Source organism: Sinocyclocheilus grahami, unplaced genomic scaffold (assembly GCF_001515645.1).
Source record: "Sinocyclocheilus grahami isolate Dianchi unplaced genomic scaffold, SAMN03320097.WGS_v1.1 scaffold444.1, whole genome shotgun sequence".
Classification (NCBI taxonomy): domain Eukaryota; kingdom Metazoa; phylum Chordata; class Actinopteri; order Cypriniformes; family Cyprinidae; genus Sinocyclocheilus; species Sinocyclocheilus grahami.
This window is the reverse complement of record NW_015505623.1, coordinates 361284-388500: the sequence shown is the minus strand read 5'-3', so window position 1 is coordinate 388500 and position 27217 is coordinate 361284. Positions and strand designations below refer to the sequence as shown.

The 27217-nt window shown below is 37.4% G+C and overlaps 1 protein-coding gene across 1 annotated transcript; it reads left to right on the top strand.

The window, feature by feature from the left end:
- The first annotated feature begins 1803 nt into the window (after positions 1–1803).
- Positions 1804–27037, top strand: LOC107552269 (unconventional myosin-VIIa-like). The gene is made up of 48 exons (XM_016234129.1): positions 1804–1874; positions 2093–2134; positions 2925–3026; positions 3666–3812; positions 4249–4433; positions 4801–4922; positions 5026–5168; positions 5274–5387; positions 5709–5862; positions 5968–6044; positions 6120–6239; positions 6329–6471; positions 7330–7540; positions 7698–7833; positions 7918–8090; positions 8206–8346; positions 8421–8579; positions 9146–9235; positions 9315–9409; positions 9494–9578; positions 9662–9880; positions 9986–10195; positions 10311–10520; positions 10632–10799; positions 11018–11314; positions 11962–12119; positions 12203–12329; positions 12466–12585; positions 13054–13227; positions 13318–13545; positions 14266–14433; positions 15039–15156; positions 15717–15843; positions 15989–16143; positions 16248–16429; positions 16863–16981; positions 17203–17357; positions 17633–17786; positions 19172–19327; positions 20184–20289; positions 24098–24211; positions 24455–24542; positions 25070–25179; positions 25311–25496; positions 25592–25708; positions 25795–25878; positions 26029–26148; positions 26894–27037. The coding sequence occupies exons 2-48, from the start codon at positions 2117–2119 to the stop codon at positions 26981–26983; spliced, it is 6675 nt and encodes a 2224-aa protein (XP_016089615.1). The 5' UTR covers positions 1804–1874; positions 2093–2116; the 3' UTR covers positions 26984–27037.
- The last annotated feature ends 180 nt before the right edge of the window (positions 27038–27217 follow it).

Sequence of the window (27217 nt, the reverse complement as noted above, 5' to 3'; positions counted from 1 at the left end):
CTCTCCCAGATTAGTCGGAAATTCCACTATGAAAATATGTGGTAATAGACTCGTACTAACCAGATATAATGCCCTCTAACCCTTCTAGTTTTTTTTCATCACTGTAAACATTCAAGCGCTATAGTGACTGATGGCCGTACAAAGTGTGTACTTGAAAGAATCAGTATAATTATGTGAATTTATATTATAAGAATGTGTGTAATGTTTTATGTTTCACTGTAAGAAAACTGTTCTTAATGGAAGTGATGTGGTTTTCACTGTTTTTTTTGTGCTGTTTTACAGATATAATGTTCTGGGTTTTAATAATAATTTGGCTATTTTGTACATTGTTTTTTTCATTCTTACATTCTTTTATTTTTCTGTGTGTAATTATTATGTGCTATTGCAGTAAAACTGGATACATTTACAAAGAATCTTGTTTAGTAAGTACATTTGGTACTAAATACACCTCACAAGACTTCGCTAGTGAAAGCTGTAGTGCATTGTTTACATTTGCTTATGCTTTTATCCAGAGCGACTTGTGTTGCTTTCAAAGTATATTTGATCAGTTCTTGCTTTCCTTGAGAATCAACCCATCACCTTGGCATTGTTAGCGCCATGCTTTACTATTTGAGCAACAGGATGTTGTTGGGGATCTATCTTTTTTTATTTTCTTCAACGGAACCGATGAAAAATCAGATACGCAGCAGGAAATCTAGCCTGCTCTTTCACTAGTACTCTGTAAACTCCCTTCATTATTGTTAGAACAGTTTCCACATTGTGCGAAACCATGTTTCTAATAATGTGAAGATGTTAGTAAACTGTCCACCATTTTCATCATTCAGAATTTACTAAGTAGTCTTTATGATTTACACTAAATCAAGCCAGTAAAGGGTGTTTGCAGACAGATTTGATGTTTCAAACTAGCCTAATAATAGTCTTTATTTTAATTTTCTGGTTGGTAAAATTAGTATTTCTTACGATGTGCAACGAATTAATGACCATGATGTGAAAAAAATGACAGTAAGCATTCCTGCATTGATTGTGTCTCACAATTTTATCTCACCTTGTTTCTACTTGTAGGTTAAGGTCAAATATGTTTTCATTTGATAAGGATATACATTTTATAAAATCTATGTAAGGTTTATTCTTTATACTGTACATGGTTTATTCTCTTGACTCTGTTGAGCGAACCTGTTCTGTAAACTGTCTGTGACCTAAAAACACCACACCACGTAAACTCTAATTATTGTGAGTTCTTGCAATGAAGTTTGGTATTGCCTGATGGAAATATGACTTTCCAGAATGGGTCCACCCTTCATAACTATGACACTATGCTATTTAGTACTTGATTGCCCCGTTATGATCAGATCTCAGGCCTCCATTTGTTGTCACTCGGGTCCAAAGGTTCAACACTTTACTGTAAAAAAGAAAAAGAAAAAACATTACGTAAAACTGAAACTGTTCAGATAAATAACATTGTATTTATTTTCTTATCGGTCTTAATTTTGTTCTTAATATTGATATTCACATCACTGGTGTGTCTGTGCAGGTCCACACTGCCTTTCTGTTGCAATTTTACTAGCGTTCATTGTAAAAGACAATTTACAATTTTATTTTGAAGCTTTATTTTCTTAATATTCTCTAGTCTGCTTTTTGGTATTTATAATTTACTAATAACAGCTTTTTGTTCTGATTTGGAGGACAGAGCTTCCTTGTATTTATCATTCTGGATGTGTTAGTCAGGGTGCAAAGTCAAAGTCTCATAAACAACTGTTGTTTCCAAGCAGTCATTTCTTTTGACTGAACACTCAACCTGTGGGGATTTGTTCTGGCTTCTAAGAAGAGCGACAAAAAATACTTCTAGATCAGGAGACTTTACAGAATATCCACAGGTATGGGTAGCTCACATTGTATTTGTTATGGTTGATGTTTTAAAAACGTCAGTGGTTTGGTTTTGTTATTTAATACATAAATGGATGAAACTATTTTATTGTACTTCATGTAATGTGTACATGTTAGATGCCATTTTGCCTTTGTTCATAAGCTTCACTAATGAAATTTCCTTAGCAATATTTGATTATAACATTTGTCCTCTTGTTCTAATATCCAGGCTGGGGGACGGGAGGACTCAGTCATGGTGGTTTTAGGGAAGGTAAATTGTTTGAAGTATTTGAAGAGATTTTCACCTTAAGGAAATTACTGCCCTGTTGAAAAAATCAGCATATGCTGGTTAGGTATGTTTTGAAGCTGGGATGCTGGTTTAAGCTGGTCCTTTGCTGGTTTAAACTGGTCCTTAGGTGGTCATGTGCTGGTCGTACCAGTTTAGGACCAGCATAAACCAGCAAAGGACCAGCTTAAACCAGCATCCCAGCTTCAAAACATACCTAACCAGCATATGCTGGTTTTTCAACAGGGTGTGGCGTTACCATGATGCTTTGGTACTTTTCGTTCTAGATTAGTTTGATGTTAAATCATAGTTAATGACTGGACTGTATGGACTCTAATGCCATAGCTTTATCTAATCATGAATTGTCCTTTAGTTTATGGTTGAACAATATCTTTTATATATATATACACCGTGGGGGCAGGCCTCTCTCATCTTTTTAAGTGGGAGAACTTGCACAATTGGTGGCTGACTAAATACTTTTTTGCCCCACTGTATATATATATCAAAGTACAGGTATTTGATGGTATCAGATATATGTATGTATAAATAAAATTACTGTAATCATACCATGGTACTTGGTACTCCAATTTACTTCAAAGGATGATATGGCATTACCATGGTCCATGTCCAGAAAGTCGGCATATTATGAACATTCTTTCTTAAAGAAGATCAAGTAAAGTATATAATCATCAGTTCATTTGTCTTCTTCTAACATACACATGTATTAATGTTAATGGTTTAATTCACATCTTAAAATATTAATTATCCCCTTTAGGGAGACTATGTGTGGGTGGACTGCAGTGATGGGGTCCAAATCGGAGCTGAAGTCCTACTTTCAGACACGGGGCAACTTCAGCTCATCGACGATGAGGGAAAGGTAATATGCAGCCAGTCTTGGTTCATTTCTTCTCTTGACTGTAGAAGTGTAGCTGATATCCTCTATGGCATGATTTCAAGGAGCACAAGATTAAGAAGGACAACTCTCTGAAGCCCATGCATCCCACCTCAGTGAAGGGTGTGGATGATATGATACGGCTGGGTGACCTAAATGAGGCTGGACTGTTACGGAACCTTCTAATGCGCTACAAAGAAGGAGCAATCTATGTGAGTTCTTAACCACCGCATTAGATGAATCATGTATGAATTTAAATCTATACAGAAATATATGAATTAAAATAGTAGCTTTCAATATTTGTGAAGCTAAAATTACCAGAATAAGGATTGAATTGTCCACTTAATTCACCAACTTCAGTTCATTCACCAGCTGTTCTTTGCCCTTCCTGTTTAATAACAAGATTGTTTCTATAGAAACAGCCAGTTCCAATTTTGATGAGCGCTTCATATTATTATACAACATTGACATACCTATTATATAGTAAATCCAGCCTTCCAACTTGAAGTCCAGCTATGTTAAAGGACCGTTCATGCACTGAGCAAATACTACTGTAGATCTCATTATAAATGTATCTCTTGACTGTAGAAGTGTAGCTGATATCCTCTATGGCATGATTTCAAGGAGCACAAGATTAAGAAGGACAACTCTCTGAAGCCCATGCATCCCACCTCAGTGAAGGGTGTGGATGATATGATACGGCTGGGTGACCTAAATGAGGCTGGACTGTTACGGAACCTTCTAGTGCGCTACAAAGAAGGAGCAATCTATGTGAGTTTTTAACCGCCACTTTAGATTATGGATACATTTAAATATATGATTTAAAATACCAGTTTTCAAGATCTGTGAACCTAAAATGACCAAAATAGGGAATAAATTGTCCACTTAATTCACCAACTTCAGTTCATTCACCAGCTGTTCTTTGCCCTTCCTGTTTAATAACAAGATTGTTTCTATAGAAACAGCCAGTTCCAATTTTGATGAGCGCTTCATATTATTATACAACATTGACACACCTATTATATAGTAAATCCAGCCTTCCAACTTGAAGTCCAGCTATGTTAAAGGACCGTTCATGCACTGAGCAAATACTACTGTAGATGTTATTCTTCCAACTGCAAAAGCTTAATAGATTTTCATCACTGGGAATCTCTATAATCTTTTTGAAAGACCTTGAAACAACTTTTTGGTTTGGTTGTTTTGACAGACATACACAGGGTCGATTCTGGTGGCGGTGAACCCTTACCAGCTGCTGCCAATCTACACTCCAGAGCAGGTGGAGCAGTACACAGACCGGCGGTTGGGTGATCTCCCCCCGCACGTCTTCGCCATCGCAGACAGCTGTTTCTTCAACATGCGACGGAACCGCAAAGACCAGTGCTGCATCATTAGGTCTTTCAGTCATTCATACTTGGGTGAAACTGACATTTTGTAGTTTGATTTGAAAGCTTTTTGGTTTTGTACAAAAATCATGTCATTGCAAACCCATCTGACTTTCTTTATTCTTATCTTGATCTGACATTATTTATTAATATTAATATCTTTATCTGGTGAAGGATATTCCATATGTAGTATCTCAAATGATAAAAGAGGCTTATAAAATGATCATAAAAGTGGTCCATATGACTTGTGTACTATACCCTTTTGTAACCCATTTCAAACATGGACTGTATTTTGGTGACTCCAACATCTGTCATACATTCTGTTAGCGTTATCTGTTTGATGTGATCTGAGAATGTCTATGTGTTGTGTTCGTCAGTGGGGAGTCTGGAGCAGGAAAAACAGAGAGTACCAAACTCATGCTGCAGTTTTTTGCTGCAGTGAGTAGGCAGCGCTCCTGGATTGAGCAGCAGATTCTAGAAGCCAACCCTATTTTAGAAGGTATGATTGTTTATAAAGAAACATATTGGATGCTCCTGCATCACTCATCTTTGTAGTTCCTCAGATAAGCATTTCAGTATTTACATCAAGTCTTATTTTGTAGCTTTTGGTAATGCAAAGACCATCCGCAATGACAACTCCAGCCGCTTTGGAAAATACATTGACATCCACTTCACTAAAAATGGAGCAATCGAGGGGGCCCGCATTGAAGAGTACCTACTTGAGAAATCCCGTGTTTGTCGACAGGTAAACCATTCTGATATGAGATTATAATCAGACTGAAATCTTTCAGTTCAAGAGACAGCAAATTAAATGTAAAACCAAATACATAATAGTGTATTTTTGGCACAGGCCCCACAAGAGAGAAACTACCACATATTTTACTGCATGCTCATGGGAATGCCTCTTGACCAAAAGAAGATCCTGTCTTTAGGAAATGCTGCAGAATACAACTATCTCACCATGGTATTGATCATCATATTCTATGTCTTTACTACTACTCCCACTTTTCATGTGTATTTACATTTATTACAACAAAGTCATTTTGGAGTGAGAATGGACCGGTAGGATAAAGTGACATTAATGTGATAGTTTTTTAAATAGTCATCAGAATTTCTTCTGTGTAACACAAATGAACGTAAAGCTCTTTTGTGTTCCTTACAAGAAAGTCAGACTGTACATGTACAGGTTTGGAACAACACGAGGATGAATGAAACATTTTTTAATTTTTGGGTAAACTATCCTTCTAATCATCATTACATTAAATATAATTATGTTGTATTATAGGGTCAGTGCACTACATGTGAAGGACGGGATGACATAAAAGAGTATGCCAGCTTCCGGTCAGCAATGAAGATCCTGACATTCACAGAAAATGAAACATGGGAAATTAACAAGCTTCTGGCTGCCATCCTACACCTGGGGAATGTAGACTTTGAAGGTGAGTAGTAATAAGGAGCCAATGAAAGAGACATAAACTGGAACAAAACTTAGTTTTTTAGAGGAAATGCTTATTTAAGCTTTATTTCCATTTTTAATATTTAAGAAGCCATTATGAACAACCTTGAAGGCTGCGATATTCTCACCTCTACACATTTCAAAATGGCTGCCCAGTTATTAGAGGTAATTAAAAAAAAAACTTATTTTAGAAACCAATTTTGTCTGTGAGCATAGAACTGATTTTTTTTTTTTTTTTAGGTGGCCCCAAATGCCCTGGATGTGAGCTTGACACAACGCTCTTTGATGACCAACAGGGAGAGTGTGTCCAAACCTCTGACTTCAGCACAAGCAGTGGATGGAAGAGACGCCTTTGTAAAGGTTGTGCACTTGAATGTAGTTTCAATCACTTTTTTATGTCAGCTCTAATATACTCCAATGTAGAGTTCTCATCTTCTATCTGTGTGCAGGCCATCTATGGAAGACTGTTTGTGTGGATTGTGGAGAAAATCAACATTGCCATTTACAAACCTCCTCCTGATGACCCCAAACATGTCCGACTTTCGATTGGTTTGTTGGACATTTTCGGATTTGAAAACTTCAAGAACAACAGGTTTGTAATATAAATATATGCATGTCGTCTTTCATGTCATTACAAAACCTTATGGCTTTCTGTGTCTTCTGTGGAACACAGAAATTGGATTTTTGAAGAATATCTAACCTGCTCTTTTCCTTTTAATGAAAATTAATGGAGACTAGGGCTGTTAAGCTCAAAAAACACAAACACATAAATGTATAAAAAAAATTGGTTTAGACTTTAGTATAGGGAGCAATTCTCACCATTAACTAGTAGCTTATTAGCATGCCTATTATTAATAAATTGTTAGTACTTATATAGCACATATTCTGCATGACCATATTCTACTTCCCTAATCCTACCCAATACCTAAACTTAACAACCACCTTACTAACTATTAATAAGCAGCAAATTAGGAGTTTATTGAGGCAAATGTCATAGTTAATGGTTTGTTAATAGCGAGAATTGGACCTAAAATAGTGTGACCCAAAAGTCTTCTGTTGTCATATGATAGTGGTGTGAAGAAGTGGTGTTCTCTGAAAATCTTACTCCCCCTCGCTGTAGATATCATGATAAATATTACCCAATTACATGTGTCACAAGAAGTTTGAAATCTTAGTGACAGTTGGTCACAAGACACATAAGAATCAATGACATTTGATGCTGTTGACGACCAACCAATCGATTTTAGGGCTGTAAAATCAACACATTTGAGTTTCAATTAATAAAATATATTAATGTAGCACATGACTCCACTTTTACATTCCCTTTCATTATATGGAAATGGCAACAAGGATATTCTTCAAAAATTCACAGGGCTTGGAACTACATGAGGGTGAGTAATTGATCCCAGAATTATCTGATCTATCTTAATCTTGTCTGCGATTCCTGTAGCTTTGAACAGCTCTGCATCAACTTTGCCAATGAGCAGCTTCAACAGTTCTTTGTGAAGCACGTCTTCAAACTTGAACAACAGGAATATACCCGTGAAGACATCATCTGGAAGAACATTGAGTTTAACGACAACCAGCGCACGCTTGATGTGCTGGCCGTAAAGCCTCTCAACATTCTCGCACTTATTGATGAAGAGAGTCTCTTCCCTAAGGTTATAAAATATATTTGCTTTTATTTACAATATAGGCTTTCCTTTGATAATTGGTAATCATGCAATGTGTCCGTATATCTGTAATTACAATCTAGAAGTCAAGTAGTTATATTTCAATATTTATATACAGTTATGAACAATTGTAATTTTTTTCCAGGGCACAGATTCTACCATGCTTAACAAAATGAATCAGCTTCATGGGAAGGGTGACATCTACATGCCCCCCAAAAATAATCACGACACACAGTTTGGAATCCGGCATTTTGCTGGAGTTGTCTACTATGACTCCAAAGGTAATACAGGCTATCACAATGTACTTTCACGTTCGTTTTTGGCTAAACATCTAAAATGTTTTATGAAATTTACTGTGCATATAGGTTTCCTTGAGAAGAACAGAGATGTTCTGAGCAGTGATGTCATCCAGCTGATGCAAACATCGTCCAATAAGCTACTGAAACAGATATTCCACAATGAGCTCAGCACCACAGAGACGAAAACTAGTTCCAGCCACACTATCGTCACCCCAAAAACTCAGCTAAAGGCGAATATGGTACAAACATGTGTTGTACACTGGCATTTAGGTTATAAATGCTATAACAGCTTCCACTCTTCTGTTGATTTAACATGATAAAATGATTTTCATTTGCCTTACCTTTTATCTTCAGCAAACAACAGAGTCAAAGAAGCGTGTGCCTACATTATCTGGTCAGTTTCGTCAGTCACTGGACTCTTTAATGAAGACTCTAACTGCCTGTCAGCCTTTCTTCATTCGCTGTATTAAACCCAATGACTTTAAGAAGCCTATGGTAGGTTTAGTTCATTTTCTCCGTCCATGGCCTCACTTTTCTTTCAGTGACCCACTTTTCCATCTTTGTTTCAGCTCTTTGACAGGGAACTGTGCATCCGTCAACTTCGTTACTCTGGAATGATGGAGACTATCCGCATCAGGAAGGCCGGCTATCCCATTCGTCACACGTTTGATGAGTTTCTAGGGCGCTACCGTGTGCTGCTCAAGTCCAGTGTTTGTGACCCCAAAACTGTGAGAGATGCTTTCAATTATGAAGATATGCAAATTCTGTGTTGTTTGGCATGAATTAAGGGTGGCCGTGGTTTCTGTAATGTACTTTGGAACAGGTTTTGAAGGTTCTGTAAGCGATTTTATATGCTAACGTTTAACACAGTTAGTCACTGAATTAGACCAGCCACATCAGTGGCCACCAAAACCCCATCCTCAACCTCCCCCAAAACACATGTCAGCAAGCACCAGCATATAATGAGCAGAGGGGCAAAGAGCGCACTCTTGTTGGCTTAAAAAATATGGGTTACTCTTTTTTTTTTTTTTGTTATTGTTTCCAGAGTTTAGGCCTCATTTCTGTGATCTCATTTTGGTAGTAAAGTCATTTTATGTGTGGTATCTATGAGTTTTATATATTTCTATTAAATATATGTTCTTAAAAAATAAGCTTAAATGTCTTGCAGCATTGCTTAAGTAAATTTATCTGGTTTCACTATTTTTGGAGATGGAAAATAAGTGGAAAAAAAAGTGAAGTAGTAATTTTTTGCATCATTGCACCTTTAATATTAATATTAACTGTAATATTAAAGGAGAGTGCCAAGAAATGCTGCGAAAGCATCTGTGAGAACGTTCTGACTGAAGAGGACTGGAAAATTGGCAAGACTAAAGTGTTCCTGAAGGTACTGGAGTGAAGTTTACAGGTGCCATTACAGCATTTTTCAAACAGATCTGTTCTAATGTGATACTTATTTGAATCAGGATTTCCATGATACTGTTTTGGAACTGACACGAGACAAGGCTCTCAATGAGAAGGCACTTCTTATTCAGAAAGTCCTGAGAGGTTATAAACACAGGTAAAAGACTGAGGATAAACTCCTAAGTATGTAGAGAAAATTTTCAAACACTGGTTTACCAGTTGTCATTTTTCTTACTTGCAGGAAAGGGTTCCTGAGAAAGAGAAGAGCAGCTGTGACCATACAGAAAACCTGGCGTGGACACAAAGTCCGAAAACTTTACAGAGTGGTAAGTTGTCCTTTAGCTCCAGACTGGCAAATTCTAAAATATGCTAGTCAATGCTTGTACATGTGTCACTTGTCTTTCTGCAGGTCCAGTTGGGTTTTGCCCGTCTGCAAGCTCAAGTACGCTCTCGTCAGATGGCCTGGCAGTTTAAACAGAAGCGACAAGCAACTGCTCTGCTTCAGGCTCAGACTCGTGGCTGCCTGGCGAGGAAGGAGTGGAAACGAAAGAGAGCGGCAGTGATCCTCCTGCAGGCTTACACCAGAGGAACTCTAGCCAGAAAAGCTGTCAAAAAGATGAAGAGAGATGTAGGACATGTTCTGATGGATAGAATCACCATGTTTAGATGACAGGTTGCTAAATATCCCAAGCTAGATGTCTTCTTCATCTGTTGCTGTCTCCATTGTTTGCAGGCTTTCCTCTCACTTCAGGAACGTAGAGCAGAAGAACTTGCTGCTCTAGAGAGACAGAGGAGGCTTGACGAAATTCTGCAGCAGAAAAAACAAAGAGAGGCGGCTGAACAGTTGGAATCCATCACAGACCAGCAAATGGTGGATGATATCTTTGGCTTTTTGCCTAGCATGGTTGGCGGACAGGAGGGCCAGGCACCTGTGGGCTTTGAGGTGAGACATCAAAAAAAAACTTTTTCAAAAAAAGCAGAATGTTAATGTTTGTATAACAATAGCATTAAAAATAAAACAAAAAAACAGCTTGGAAACGTTGTGTTTGTGTGTTTAGGACTTGGAGGGAAAGCGAGCAGTGCTTGAAGAGGTGGATCTGGATGATGCTCCAATGATGCCGATTCCGGAGGAAGACTATGATGATTTGGATGAGTACTCGTTCTCCAAGTTTGCTTCCATGTACTTCCAGGGTGCTGCCACACCCACACACATTCGCCAGAGACTACATCAGCCTCTGCTCTACCATGAGGATGAGAATGACGTCCAGGTAAAGCCACCGTTGACTTTGACAAGCTTTTGGTTGATTTATGATGTTCTTTTCTCCACAGCACAATTTCTGTTATGTTGCTTACTACTGCTCTTCTCTTCTTCTCCATAGGCTTCACTAACAGTTTGGTGGATGATCTTGAGATTTATGGGTGATCTTCCCGAACCAAAGGCTCAGGGGGTCTTGAGAAGTGGACCAGCCTTTGCTGAACGCTCTCTTCAGAAGGATGTGGCCTCCAGACAGGATAGACGCCTCAGCCATATAGTGGGCCTGGACCAGGTGAGGAAACTCCTTTTTATTACATGTTTTACCGCTGAAAAAAAACAGCGGGTCAGACTAGCTGGCTGGCCAGTTAAAAACCAGCTTGGACGCACCGTGAGACCAGCTAAGACCAGCAATACAGGTCTTTTAGTAAGGTTATAACTCAAGAAAAAAAAAGAAAAAAAATCTTTTCTTGGAATACACTTTTGAAAGTGTTGATGTCGCATTCTTTTCAGAGAATGAGAAATACAAGAAACTCTCCGAACAGGAAACTCAGTTCAGTTCCAGAAGAGGCTTCCCGCAACAGAAAATCTTCAACTTTTACAGACATACTGGCCCGGAACAGAAAATCGGTCCAAGATGATGGTGTTCCAAGCCGCAAACTGTCTGCCATACCAGAGCAGGGTCCGAAAAACAGAAAGACTTCAGCTTTCACTGATATAATGTCCCGAAACAGAAGGACCTCCACAGCTTCTGAGGGGCTTTCATCAAACAGGAGATCCAGTAGAAAATCATCTGTTATATCAGAGGAGGTGAGACACATTAATATTGCAAATTGGTCACTGCTGTGGCACTCTATTTATTTTCTGTTAATTTTGATTAATTAAATGAGTAGATAGGACAAGTAATATATATTTTTTTAAATAAATGATTAATTTAGACTTTTTCTTATGGTCATTTAGTCTTATAAAATATCAAATAAATGGACCTGTTTAAGACTAGACTAGTTCAGGTTGTAAAATGTCATAAAGTCAGGAATTTATGTCAGTTGATAATTGTTAAAAAAAAGTTTTATCTTGAAAATTGATTATTAAATGTTATTAAAATATAAAAGTTTTCGTAAAATTATGATTAAGATGTGTACACTCACATGTATTTAGATGTAATAAAAATGTTATTTTTACTTGATTTTGACCACATTTTTAGAGTATTGAGAATATTGAAGCTATTCTTGAAAATGGTATAAAGTTTTTCAGAACCATACGAAATCAACCTTTCACATGTATTTAAAATGAGTCTTTATTCCTTATTTACACTCTTATTTGTTCAAATAAAATCAACTTTAAAACAACTATTTATAGCTAATGCATTACTGTATTATTACAGCACACAGTCATTCTTAAATGCAACAAACAGATAAATGATTTATAATCTTGACCCATTAACTCTTCATGTAAAGGCAGAGGATGGGTCTGAAGTTCCCAAACAACCCACTGTGCAAACCATTAGCGAAGAAGATGAAATGAACACAGACGGACTCACCTTAGACCGGCCAATGACATCTCTTGAAAAGTTGCATATCATTGTTGGATATGCCATTGTCAGACGTGACCTCAGGTTGTTATTTAAAACCATAAGTAATTTATTGCTTAGTGGTCAGATGTTTCTGTTTCTAAGTCCTTAATATCTTTCATTGTTAGGGATGAAATCTACTGCCAGATCTGTAAGCAGCTCCAGGAGAACTCAAACCGCGGTAGCTTCTTCCGTGGCTGGATCCTCCTGTCCATCTGTTTGGGCATCTTTCCTCCTACTGAGCGCTTCATCAAGGTGAATAACGGACAGTCTTCCTTATTAAACTCTTTGATGCATGATTTCACCATTTCTTTATGGAGTAATACATTTTAAATTGCATCTATATTGTGTAGTCCTGAACGTGTTGTCTCATCTGTTCTTCTCCTCACAGTACCTGCAAAGTTTTCTTCGTTCTGGTCCTGTGGGATACGCACCTTACTGCGCCGACCGACTGAGACGCACTGTTGCCAATGGAGTGCGTGGAGAGCCTCCCAGCTGGCTGGAGCTCCAGGTGAAGACATATATGCCACATTCACAAATACACTGTTTTTGGACTGAACGACCTGCCATAGCTTTTCAAAATTTCCTCACAAATGAAACGCATTGCTGGTAAAAATGAGATGTTAGTTTGAACAAGGAATCAGTTTTCTTGCTGTTTGTAATGAAAGGGGAAATCATTAGCAAATAAATTGCAGCAGGAAATGGTTATGTGATATGATTATATTATGAAAAAGATGAATGATGATTACATTCAGAGACAGAATTGCTACTGCTCATTTAGATAAAATTAAACTCTTAGGAATATCGTCATATTGATGGGTGGCTCATTGAAAGTAATGTCTTCTGGTTGCATTGTTGCTGTATGTGTGAAACCCCTTAGGTCTTTATTCTCCTATGGTCCAGTACAGATATGCAAAATGTAACAAAAGTCTACCATAGATTTGCAACTATAATTCATGCTCTCATTGTTTAATTGCAGGCCACCAAGTCCAAGAAACCCTTGGTCATCTCAGTGACTATGATGGATGGCAGGAATATCAGTATGCCTGTAGACTCTGCCTCCACATCTAAAGAGGTCTGCCAAATGCTCTCACAGAAAGTAAAACTTCAGGACACATTCGGCTTCTCACTCTACATAGCTTTATATGACAAGGTATGAAGCCCTCGCACTGGATGCAGAGTTCAAGTCAGATTTTCAGTATTATTAGAATTTAAGGCATGGTATTGTACTCCTTCTTCTTAGGTGTGGTCCCTAGGTAGTGGCCGTGAGCATGTGATGGATTCCATCTCTCAGTGCGAGCAGGAAGTGAAGAAGAAGGGTGGGCAAGAGCAACATGCCCCTTGGCGTCTCTACTTCCGTAAAGAGATCTTCGCACCTTGGCATGACTGCAGCCAGGATAATGTCAGCACAGACCTCATCTACAGACAGGTCGTCAGAGGCCTGAAATATGGAGAGTACCAGTGTGAGAAGGTGCGCTTGAGACTGATGTTTATATCAGTTATTTACTGTCATAAATGAACATTTGAATTCTTATGACTTATTTTTACCTAAATGTTGACCCAAAATGGAAATTCTGTCATCATTTACTCCCCCTCATGTCATTCCAAACCTGACTGACTTACTTTTGTGGAAACACAAAAGAAGATATTTTGAGGAATGTTGGTAACTAAACAGTTTCAGGTCCCATTGACTTCTATAGATTCATTGACACAAGAGAAAAATACTATGGAAGTCAATAGGACCTGAAACCATTTGGTTACCAACATTCTTCAAAACATCCTCTTTTGTGTTATACAGGTTTGGAATGACATGAGGAATAGTAAATGATGACATAATTTTTGTTTTTGTTTTCCTTCAATTTGTTTATTTTTACTTATTTTTTGGCAGTTATCTCACTTTCAGTGATTTTATGTTGTGCTGAATAAAATGGCAGTCATCATGGACTTGGGACTTTCTAGAAGTGTGGATTCAGCATCAAGCAAATTTAATAGTTTCCTGTTACCAATGCCATTGTAGAATTGTTTATTCATAATCAGCCATGATTGCTTTATCCAGTGGGCGAGAGTGTCCGATAAAATGGATTATTTAGATAAAATGAGTAATTATTTTGCTGATCATGTGATCTCATCCCATTATGGGACCACATCATGTCATTCATTCAATGGCACATCACTTTTGTGTTTGTATCAGGAGGAAGACTATGTTGCGCTTGTAGCAAAGCACTTCTATGTGCAGTTTGGCTCAGACATGAGTATGGAGAATACTAGGACTGTAATTAAGGAGTGCATTAACTCCAAACTACTGGAGGCTAAGTCGGAAGAAAAGTGGATCCAGATGGTCAACACAGCACATGCACAGGTACAGATGTTTCTGTTATTGCTTATGTTAAAATAAACATAATAAAGTGGCAGTTATCTCACTTTCAGTGATTTTATGTTGTGCTGAATAAAATGTCATCATGGACTTGGACTTTCTAGAAGTGTGGATTCAGCATCAAGCAAATTTAATAGTTTCCTGTTACCAATGCCATTGTAGAATTGTTTTATTCATAATCAGCCATGATTGCTTTATCCAGTGGGCGAGAGTGTCCGATAAAATGGATTATTTAGATAAAATGAGTAATTATTTTGCTGATCATGTGATCTCATCCCATTATGGGACCACATCATGTCATTCATTCAATGGCACATCACCTTTGTGTTTGTATCAGGAGGAAGATTATGTTGCGCTTGTAGCAAAGCACTTCTATGTGCAGTTTGGCTCAGACATGAGTATGGAGAATACTAGGACTGTAATTAAGGAGTGCATTAACTCCAAACTACTGGAGGCTAAGTCGGAAGAAAAGTGGATCCAGATGGTCAACACAGCACATGCACAGGTACAGATGTTAAAATAAACATAATAAAGCGTTCCACCTGTTTGAAAGTCACAGTATTTTACAAGCATTTGTCTCTTTTTGTTAGGGCCCATTTATAAACTCTCGGACCAAGTCTGATAAAGTGAAAGCAGAGGTGGTTGACTATGCTCGTCAAAAGTGGCCCATGTTATTCTCCAAGTTTTTTGAAGTTGCCAAGTTATCTGGTATGCATTGTGTACTAAGAGAAGTATTACGTTCACTACCGTTCAAAAGACTGGGGGCAGTAGGATAATTGATTGTTTTGAATACTTTTAACTATCAAAAGTGACAGAAAAGATATTTATAATGTTACACACATTTCCTATTTCAAATAAATGCTGTTGTTGTTGTTTTTTTACTTTCTATTTGTCAAAGCATCCTGAAAAAAAGGCATTTTTAGGCAGTGCTACTGTTTTCAACATTTAATAATAATAAATGTTTCTTGAGCAGCAAATCAGCATATTAGATTTCTGAAGTATTCTGTGACGCTGACGACTGGAGAAATATAAAGCAGATATTGTAAATTGTAATAGTATTTCACACTATTTCTGTTTTTACTGTATTTTTTATCAAATATCAAATGCAGCCTTGATGAGAATAAGAGACTTCTTACCAACCCCATTTTTTTTAATGGTACTGGACATTGCTAATTATATCATTTCCACAACTTTTGCACAAGAATATGAGCAAAAGCATTTTTATAATTTGAAAAATGACATTAAATTTGTGTCATTTCAATATTCAGGTCCTCCTCTACCAAAGAGCAAGTTCATCTGTGCCATAAATTCAATGGAAATAACATTCCTAGATGAACGAGAAAAGAATCTCCTGGTGCTGTCTTACCCAGAGCTCACTGGGGTCAACACTATCAGGTGGGTTGGACACCAGTTAATGTTTGACGGCCTTGTATCATGTTGTTTTGTCATTCACAATTATAGTTTTGAATTAATTAAATATGAGTGATACCTTCCCAAAAAATGTTAAATCCCTGAATTCTCCCTGCGTCGTCTCCTCCAGAGATAGGAAGTGTGTGTGTTTGCTGACTCTGAAAGGAGACTTCACACTGAATGCAATCATGGCCACTGACATCTCAGATCTGGTAGCCATGTTCCTGGCAGGCCTGATACAACGTTCACAGTATGCTGTGGCCCTACAGGAGGTTAACAGACCAGGTCAGAGGAGGAAATAAGCTGCATTCATTTTTTTATTTGATTGTTCATGATCTATGATTTGACTTGTTTTTGTCTAATGAAAAATGGTTTGGATGTTTTTCAAGATGATCGAACATTTCTCAGCTTTAAGAAGGCAGAGCTCATCTTCCTCATTAAAGATGATGAGTTTTCTGTTGCCCGCGGCTGGTTGAAGGGTAAGAATGAGCGGACAGGAGAAATCGGCGCAGTCCCTGCAGATGCTGTCTTGATTCTTCCAACTCTTACGAAGCCAAAAAATGAAGTCCTGGTGAGAACTTGAATATGTTTTTCGTAACACTTTATTTTAGGATCTCTTAACTAGTTGCTTATTAGCATGCATATTACTAGCATATTAGCCATTTATTAGTACTAATTAAGCACATATTAATGCCGTATTCTACATGACCTTATTGTACATCCCTAATCCTACCCAATACCTAAACTTAACAACTACCTTACTAACTATTAATAAACAGCAAATTAGGAATTTATTGAGGGAAAAGTCGTAGTTAATAGTGAAATAGTGTTACCTATTATAAAGTGTTACCATGTTTCTTCATGCTTTCCTGTGGAGTTTAAAAGTTATTTAGATCTGTGAAGGTCTGTATACTTGTCTGGGTTATGGAATATTTGTCATAATTGTGTTGGCTTTGAAAAAGATAATAAGCTAATGCATTCTGACTTTTGCTCTGTTTTTTTAGAGCCTGATCAGCTTGTCCCCAGATCAAAGAAAGACCATCATAGACAACACTGTGAAAGGAACCATCGTTGAAAGAGTGGTTCCTTCAACTCTAAAAGATTTCTCCATTGAATATTTCAGGTACTTGCAGCAACTGTTTGACCACCTTATTAGGGGAAGTCGTGGCCTAATGGTTAGAGAGTCGGACTCGTAACACAAATGCAGTGTGTTCAATTCCAAGTGTGGGTCACCATACTTGGCCACATGTCACGTCACGTCACGTCACTTATTATTCCTTTTATTTATCTGAAGTGTTTCAGAAGCAAACATGGATGACCTGTTGTTTTTTTTCATTGTCACAGGCAGCCCATCAAAGATGTGAACAGGCAGGTGATCTCTAAAAATGCAGCACCTGAGAAGCTGTGGGCCAACTCCAGAGAACCAATCAGACAGCCCCTGCTGAAGAGACTGGTGGGCAATCCAGATTTAAGCCCACTAGCCTGCCAGGCCTTCGCTGATATCCTTTACCACACACATTTAAGTCATTATAATTTATTGCAATCATATCTTTGAACATTGCTTATTGCCACAGTAGCAGCTGACCCCTTATATTTAGCTAATGCGTATCTAAATGTAGTAATGCATAAAGCTGTAGAACATGGCAGCTGTTGTAGTTTGATTTAGGGTTGCATAAGCACTGATCCACAACAAGTGAGACTTACCAGCTAACCTGGTTATCCAGGTAGGATACGGCCAAGAAAAGTGCTGATTCCTTGACTAAATGTTGTGCACCTATTCTGAAGTATATGGGTGACTACCCCACTAGACAGGTCCAGAGCCCCCTGGAACTCACAGACCAGATCTTTGGCCCACCTGCAGAAAATGAAGAGCTCAGAGATGAGATCTACTGCCAGATCATGAAACAAATGACCAGCAATAACAACCGGTAAACAGAACTACATGCTCAAAAGCAAGCAAATTCTGCATTGCCTATTTAATGCCTGTACACTACCACAAAAGTTTGGGGTCTATAAAATTTTGAATGTTTTTGAAAAAGTTATGCTCACCAAGACTGAATTTATTTAGTAAAACTCCGGTAAAAACAGTAATATTGTAAAATATTACAATTTAAAATAATGTTTTTCTAATTTAATATCATTTAAATTGTAATCGTTTCCTGTGTCTTCAGTGTCACATGACCCTTCAGTAATCTTTCTAACATGCGATTTGGTGTTCAAGAAATATTTCTTATTATTATAGATGGTGATGCATTTTTTTCAGGATTCTTTTAATGAATCGCAATTTCAAAAGAACATAATTTATTTTAAATAGTAATCTTTTATAACATTAACAGTATATACTAAATAAGATGTATTTTATACATATTTTAATTAATTTAAATGTCTTTACTGTCACGTTTGATCAATTTATTGCATTCTTGTTGAATAAAAGTATTAATTTGAAAAAATCTTACTGACCCCAAACTTTTGAATAGTAATGTATATGCAATCAATAAATGAAAAAGAGGCATGTCTGTTGAAATCATAATCACTTGTGAACTTGGTACAAAGATGTGACAGAGACAGTTTCACAAGAGTTCTGTACAGTTTTCCTTTTGGGATTGTAGTTGCACCAAAGTCAAATTGCCCTATATAACGGTGAGGGGAAACTATGCAACCTTTAACTTCTTTATCCATCAGTGTTCTTTTTCTTTAATAAGCTGCTTTTTTTAAGCTCAAGTATATATTAGAGTAGTGTTTGATCACCTAATATGTGTTTTACTTGTTTTGTTTTTCATACCTCACCATCTTTCCTAGTAATGCTTTACTGTTGCCAGTATATTCAGTTTAGATGGCTTTAGAACACTGGTATATAGTTAAAGTTTCAAGAGATCCAGTTTCTACATTTTCTTTCCAACACAGGACCAAACGTTCATAATTACAGTTTCAGGTGCCAATATGTTTTATCACTATGAAATTAAATAAGCAATGGGCATTTTAGAAAAATAAAAACATTGTAAACTCTTATGTTAGAAACCATAATACCTTGTAAAACCTAGGAGACTGCTGATTGGTCCTGCATAGAATTAATAAGGCAAATAATTGATTAAATTTTGCGATTCCTCTGTCTGCTGTGCATGAGAATCAACAAGCAGCAGGTTCATTGAACTGATTCATTGTTTCCTTCATTCTTGTTTAAATACATTTAAGCCACTTTTAGACATTAGGTATGGTGCATATGCCATTTCAGATGCTATGTTTATAATTACATTCATGTATAATGAATAAATAACTGGTAAGTTAACATTTATAAATGTTCTTTCTCAATCAGGTACAGTGTGGAGCAGGGCTGGCAGCTGTTGTGGCTGTGTTGTGGTCTCTTCCCTCCTAGTAACTCTTTGGTGAAACATGCTCAGCATTTCATTGAGACACGCAAACGAGAGCCATTGGCCACAGACTGCCTCCAGAGACTGCAAGCGGCTCGGAGGTATGGCCAGCATTTCTGGACATATGTTTAAACATTTTATTTCAACTCAAAATTTTTATCATTACAAGTGAGATCACATTGCTTTATGGGTATAAGAACAGGAAGAAATGCAATGAATGAACAGACTTTAAAGTTGAAATGAATCGATCATACATTCCTAAGCTTTCCTATCATGTGAGTTCAGTTATAGAAGCACTAAAAGCTAATGTTTAAGTCACTGTTATACTCTGATTAAAAACTCATGAGAATAAAGCTTGTATTGTTTTTTTACTCTTTGAACTTTGGCAGGCTTACCTGAGAGCCATAACCTATTGGAGCTCATCTCAAACAGCATGTGTGTTATATTACTGGACTGATATGCTGCAAAGCATGACCAGATAAACACCCTATTAGCAGATGCTAACAGTTTAGCATGTTGAAATCAAGGTTGGCTTATTTACATGTTTTAAAACAACTTGGCATATGGTAGCCACTTAACACAGATGCTTTAATATTTAATATCAGTTAATCAAAAATTATTAGTCATTCAGGCTTTTAAAATTACACACTGTTACACACTATTAGCAACACCTCTCCTTTTAGCACGCTAACCTTTGCCAGACTGGAGCAAATGCCAGGAAAGTGTCAGCACTGAGTGATAGGATAGTACAGAATTTACAGCGGCTTCATCTGCTACTGCAACTGTTCAAAGGCTTCCACATTTGGGAAACACTACTGTAGCCCAATAGTTGAAATGAGTCCACAAGCTAGGTCACAGATCATGAGAACTACATGATACGTGATTTGGTGTGATAGTATAATAGCCATATGTTTAATGTGTATATTAAGATGACATTTGTCATTGTTTCTATGCTAGAATGGAGCCCAGAAAGCTTCCACCTCACCAAGTAGAGGTTGATGCAATTCAGCAGGACAGCACCCAGATCTTCCACAAAATTTACTTCCCCAATGACACTCAAGAGGTAATGCAACACACAGTACATGGATCAACATTTCTTTTCCTGCTTCCCAGTCAGTCACTATTTTTTTAAACAGAAATTTGGCCCCACCGGAAATGCATTTTTATATTATTATATTAGAAAAAAAGCTAGAAGCTAGAAATTATGACACTTTTAAAACAATGGCATATAGAATGTAAACACTACTTATTAATTTGTAGTTTTAATCCATTCTGACTGATATTTTCAAGACTATCACGTCATTTTTGCAATTTCAGCAAAAAACTACATATGCCAGCTAGATAACATTATTTTGGTGACAGTAATGTGGAATACATCACCAAAACCCAACATTTAAGTTTGCAAGTCATAAAAAGTGGATGTACAGTGGGTGTTGAAAATAATCTTTAAAATAATCACATTTTGTTGCTTTGCAGCCTGAAATGAAGACATACACAATTTTTGTTTTATCCAGCTGTATTTACTCAATGCAACTTATAACATCCAAGTGAAAGATATAACACCAATTTAAAAAAAAGAATCACTGAGTTGGAAAAAGGATCACCCACTCCTAAAAATGACTTGTAAACTCAATCAGGTGTAGCTAATCACTTTCTCAATGGCACACAAAGCCATTTGACTTTCAACTGTGATCAGCTGTGGTCATTTTGATCAGCTCCGCATGAAAATAGCTTTCCTGGAGCATTTCAGTCCTTGGTAGTGCAGCTGAAGCAAACAATCAACTACTGTATGGGTGGCAAGGCACTGTCAGAAGATCTCCGGGATAAAGTTGTGGACAGGCAGAAGTCAGGAGATGGATACAAAAAAAATTCAAAGGCTTTATCAATGCCTAGAAGCACAGTGAAGTCTAGTATTAAGAATTGGGAAGTATTTGGTACAACACAGACCTTCCCTGGATCAGGACGTCACTCCAAACTGGATGAAAAAGCCAGGAGGAAGCTGGTCAGGCGACCAAGAGGCCTACAGCAACTCTGAAGCAGTTGCAGGAATTTATGACAAAGAGTGGTCATTGTGTGCATGTGACAACAATATCAGAAATTCTCCACAAATGTGGCTTGTATGAGAGGGTTGCAAGAAAAAAGCCACTCCTTAAGAAAGGCCACATGCAATCACGACTGAGCTTTGCCAAAACGCACCTTGATGATTCTTTGGCAGATGAGACTAAAATTAAATTATTTGGCCTCAATACCAAACAATATGTCTGGAGAAAATCCAATAAAGCTCACAATTCAAATAACGGCATTCCTCCAGCAGGGACGCGGGAAGTAGGGGTGCTGAGGGGGCTGCAGCACCCCCTGTTTTCACATGGTTGCAAATGCAATGCCAAGTTTGTTCATTTAAATTTATTCAGTTTTAGCATTTAATAATTTATTTGTAATCATCTCTGAAATGTAAATTGTAAGTGGGCTATAATAAACCCATGTTTATCTTTATAAACATGATTAATTTTACTTGTGATGTTTTCTATATGGGATGATTAGCCTAATCCTCATGAACACGTGATGCTAGCACGTGGTATCAGACATGAACTATACAGAATGCGAACAAGATTAACTTTAATACAAGGAGATAATGGCGCAAAAGCGAATTTCAGATTTTTTTAAATGCCCATCCCAGCAAAAGCTTTCCAAAATCGGCATCCAAACAACACCAGCCCCAGCACGAGCACCAACGTAAGTGACCCCACCCCCCTTCACCCAACACGGACACGCACAGCACCCCCAACCGAAAACATCCTCCTGCGCCCCTGTCCTACAGTAAAGCATGGAGGTGATAATATCCTGTTATGGGGGTGTTTCTCTGCAGCAGGGACTGGAGCACTTGTCAGGATAGAAGAAAAAATGGATTGCGCAAAATACCGTCAAATTCTTGAAGAAAATCTGCTGCGCTCTGCCAGAAATTTGTCAATGGGAAGAAGGTTTACCTTCCAACATGATAATGACCCAAAGCACACAGCAAAACTTAGCACACAGTGGTTGAAGGAGAAAAAGCTGAATGTCCTTGCATGGCCTAGTCAGAGCCAAGACTTAAACCCCACTGAAAAACACTAGTTCTACAAAGAAGAGTGAGCAAATATTGCAAAGTCTAGATGTGCAAAGTTAGTAGAGACAGAGGCATATCCCAGCAGACTAAAGGCTGTAATTAAAGCAAAAGGTGGTTCAACAAAATACTGACACAAGGGGCTGATCTTTCTTCCAACTCAGTGATTGTTTTTTTATTTAAAGGGGTCATATTATGCGATTTCAAGTTTTCCTTTCTCTTAGAAGTGTTACAAGCTCTTGGTGCATAAAGAAGATCTGTAAAGTTGCAAAGACTTAAGTCTCAAATCCAAAGAGATATTCTTTGTAAAAGTTAAGAGTCAAACACGCCTACCTAAAATGCCTTGTTCTAACACGCCCCCACATATCTACGTCACTATGTGGAAATATAAGCATAATGCCACCCAAATGTGCACGCAAAGAAAGAAGGCGTGGTTTCAGGAACAGCAGTAGTGTTGATGCAGCCATGTCAGGGAGACGCTGTGTGTTGCAGTGCGACAGCAAAAGCAATTTATTCCTGCAATTAGGAATCATTGGTTAAGATTTATTTACAACAGAACAGCACAACCCAGAAGTTCGAATTTGTGCAACGCATTTTATGGACGACAATTTTTTGAACCTAGAAGAGTACAAGGCTGGCTGTGCACAAAGGCTATTTCTAAAAAAACAAACAAAACAAAAAAAAGGGTCAATTCCGACTTTGCTATGACAATCTCACGTTTCTGAATCAGCAACTGTAAGTATGTTTTGTTATCAGTTTAAGTATTTGCTATTGACTGTTCAATTGCGAAGTTTTGCGCAGCGCAGAGTAACGTGTGTGTGAGGGGAACAGGGTCACACAGGAGAGTGAACTGCCTGTCAGAAATCATAGCACGTCAGCTGTCTTAACCGCGGCTTGTGTACTGCATCATCACTGTGTCTGTCACGCGACTCTGTTGCCCTTTCGGGCTTGAACTGATGGCAAAACTAACGACATTATTAACTGTCTTGATATTTACTTTGAAAGCTGACGCTCGCGATTATGGTAAGTGGTGTTACATTTCCGACGCATGCTTGTGGTGTTCGGCCAATCACAATGCACTGGGCCAGCTGGCCAATCAGAGCAGTCTGCGCTTATCAAAAGAGGGGGCTTTGTTGAAAACGAGTGTTTGAGAGAGGCAGGTCATAGAGGACCTACAATAATGTACAGTATTTGAACAATAATGTGTTTTTTGAACATTAAAGCATGTCAACATATTCTGTTACACCAAATACACAAAATAATGATCTTTAAAAAAAGCATCATATGACCCCTTTAATTTTTTTCTGATACGTTGGTGTTTTATCTTTCACTTGGATGTTATAAGTTGCACTGTATTGAGTAAATACAGCTGGATAAAACAAAAAATCTGTCCGTCTTCATTTCAGGCTGCAAAGCAACAAAATGTGATTATATTAAAGGGGGGTGATACTTTTCTATACCCACTGTACAAAATCAATAAATGCAACATTTTCAGTGGCAACGCAGCACTCGCCCAAAATGGCAACTGACCATTCTGTCAATTGGCCTAAGACCCCTGTTTATTTACCCCGGACCAGTGGGACATTAATGTTTATTTTTTTATTTATTTTTTTTGGAGCCTTGCACTAGTGGTTTGCACCTCAATTCTTTTAATGTTCGAAATGCAGATGAATAAACATTAAATCAACAGTCAGTTTGCTGCCAATGCAAATCATGCATTTTAGCCATGGAATATCAATCCAGTGTTCTTTTTTCTCACACTTCTGGACAGATTTTTGAGGTGGCAACCAACACCAAGATAAAAGACCTGGTCCAGACCATTGCTAATAAACTCATGTTGTCCTCAGCTGATGGTTTCAGCCTCTTTGTGAAAACTCCTGATAAGGTTTGTTCCCAGGCTACCATGGCTGTATTCAGAATCTTAAACCAATAGTTTAAGAAGTGACTATTTAAAAATCATATATCAGTAAATATCTTGGTCTGATTATTGGGAGAAGCATTGCCTCCACGGTGTCTACAGTTGTTACAGCTCTGCCAATGATCCCTTGTCATGTCCTTTCACTAATTTACAGCTGCATTTTTACAAAGCCTTTGTCTGTATGTTTATCTAGCATTTTCTTTCTGTCAGGTTCTGAGTCTGACTGAAACTGACTACATCTTTGACAGCCTGAGGCAGATTACTGACTGGTCCAGGAGAGCAAAGAGAGTGAATCAGGGTAAGTCTGTTTCAATTTTGGTGAAAACTTTATTAGGTCATTTTAATCTCTAGATCACTGATTTGAGGGGGTGTTTACACGACACCATTTTCAACTAAAAACTGCGTTTTGACCTTTCATTTACACAACAATGGCATTTTGGGGGCCTGAAACTCAAACCTTTGAAAACTACACCATTATTATCACTGTGTAAACTACCAAAATGGAAATTTGTGAAAATGGTGGCATCATGTGCATGCATATTACATGTTCAGTCTATAAGTATGTGCGAAGGTTCGTATTGTTTCTTTTCTTTTACTACTGGCCTGGCATGCGTTTTTAGTCATTTTCGTAGCTCCGTGTGAACGGGGATCGTTTTGACAACATTGTCGTCTGTAACGGAATATTATCAATAATGCAAAGGAAAAACTTTTCTGTTTTTAGTACATCATTGTCATGTAAACATACCCTAAAAGGAACAAGTTTGAGTCAGTCAACAGTTAAGTCAAATTCAAAACAACTGCTAATGCTTATACTGTTTTAAACAGCAGGCAGTCCAGTGAATGTATCTTACACAGTTTACTTTATGAGAAAACTATGGTTCAGCATTGTCCCTGGTAGAGATGTGGAGGCGGATCTCATCTTCCATTATCCACAGGTACAGGCAATCTGTACCACGTTTTTAAAAAATACTTGTTGTAAATGTTTCATTATAGCTTCCCTGTAAGCATTGAAGAACTTCATATTATAAGGTATGTGGTATTTTTCCATATTTCTCACACTATCTAGGAGTTGCCCAAGTACTTGAGAGGTTATCATCGTTGTACCAAAGAAGAAATGGTGATGCTTGGCGCTCTATTATTCAGAGTGAAAGTGGACAATGATAAAACTCAGTTTCCCATGATTCCTAGGATGCTGAAAGACCTGGTGCCTAATGACCAGCTTAAAGCCATGTCTGCTGATGAATGGAAAAAGGTCAGTTTCAGTACACTGCAATTCTGTGCATTGTGCAGTGCATAAGAGATATTGTGCTTCTAAAGTGTTTCTTGTACATAACCATTTTTCAACAGCACATTGTTGCCGAATACAACAAGCAAACAGGCACGACTGTGGAGCAGGCAGTGATTGGCTTTTTAAAGATTATCTATAAATGGCCCACATTTGGCTGTGCCTTTTTTGATGTGAAAGTAAGCAATTTGAGTCTGTAGCACAATACGAATTTTGCAAATATTACTTAAAAAAACTGTGTATAAGATTAATCTTGATTTTACAGCAAACATCAGAGCCCAATTTCCCCGACATTGTAAGGATTGCCATCAGTAAACAGGGCATCACTGTCATTCACCCCAAAACAAAGGTATCATCAATCGATAACTCGTTTTTCTCTCATTTTAACTGCTTAGCATGTGATTTCCCTAAACAAGATTTGTATAACACCTCAGACGAGTGTAAGCTTGAATCTTCTTAAAATATGAATCATGTATCATAACTCTGTCTCGACTTTAAGGACATTCTGGCAGTGCATCCATATAACAAGATTGCAAACTGGTGCAGTGGAAGCACATACTTCCACATGACTGTAGGAAACCTTGTCAGAGGGAACAAAATCCTGTGTGAAACTTCCCTGGTGAGTGACACAGATTTGGCTATTTAGCAGCCATTATTCCAATTATTCTAATATGCTGATTTGGTGCTCAAGAAACATTTTATATTATAATCAATGGGAAAAAAAAGGAAATGATCACTTTTATTCAGTAAGGATGCTGATGTAAAGACATTAAAACAAACATTGACAAAGTGAAAAAGACATTTATATTGAAAGATTATTGCTTTTCATCAAATAATCCCGAAAAAAATAAATCAAAATTTTCACAAAAATATTAAGCAGCAAAACCTGTTTCCAATATTGAAGTAGCATATTAGAATGATTTCTGAAGAGTCATGTCACTCTGAAGACTGGCGTAATGATGGCTGAAAATTTAGATTTGCCATCACGGGAATAAATTACATTTATATTAAAATAATATATTAAAATAGAAAACCGTTCTGTTAATTATAATATTATACCAGTTGTGTGTGTGTGTGTGTGTGTGTGTGTGATATAAATAAAGTGTTTTTGAAAAATCACTTACTCTGCCTTTAATGCATCTCCCAACATTTGAACTAATGCAATGGCTTCTTGAAAAGGTCATATTATGAGAAAGTGTTCTGTTGTTTAGTTTAATATAATATTATACTATGTGTGTGTGTGTGTGTGTGTGTGTGTGTGTGTGTGTGTGTGTGTGTGTGTGATATAAATATATATAAAAAGATCATTTAAAGTATAATTTTTCAGATCTTAAAATAATAGAATTTTATCCTGTGTTCATAAGGGCTATAAAATGGATGACCTGCTGACTTCCTATGTCAACATGTATCTTAATGAGAAGAGAGGACAAAGACGAGATCAACACTTTGACTAAAAATAACAGACGTGTAGTTTGTCAGTTTACTGTGCTTTTCTTTTAAAGGCATACATTCACATACAGTATATGATAAAAACATAACCAATGAAATGTTTTAAAAAACATGATTTATCAAACTAAATAATTGTCTGGTTTTATTTTTCAGTGTGATATGCTATATATTGCAAAATGTGTAATGTCAACGGTTGTGTTTATGATCAGTTGTTTTTCTTAATATGCTGCCAGAATGTG

What these genes read in the sequence shown, in the direction of transcription:
- LOC107552269 (XM_016234129.1), top strand. An exon ending in AATCCCGTGTTTGTCGACAG is followed by an intron (nt 5,169 to 5,273) that starts GTAAACCATTCT and finishes TTTTTGGCACAG; the next exon opens with GCCCCACAAGAGAGAAACTA. An exon ending in CTCAGCTAAAGGCGAATATG is followed by an intron (nt 8,091 to 8,205) that starts GTACAAACATGT and finishes TTTTATCTTCAG; the next exon opens with CAAACAACAGAGTCAAAGAA.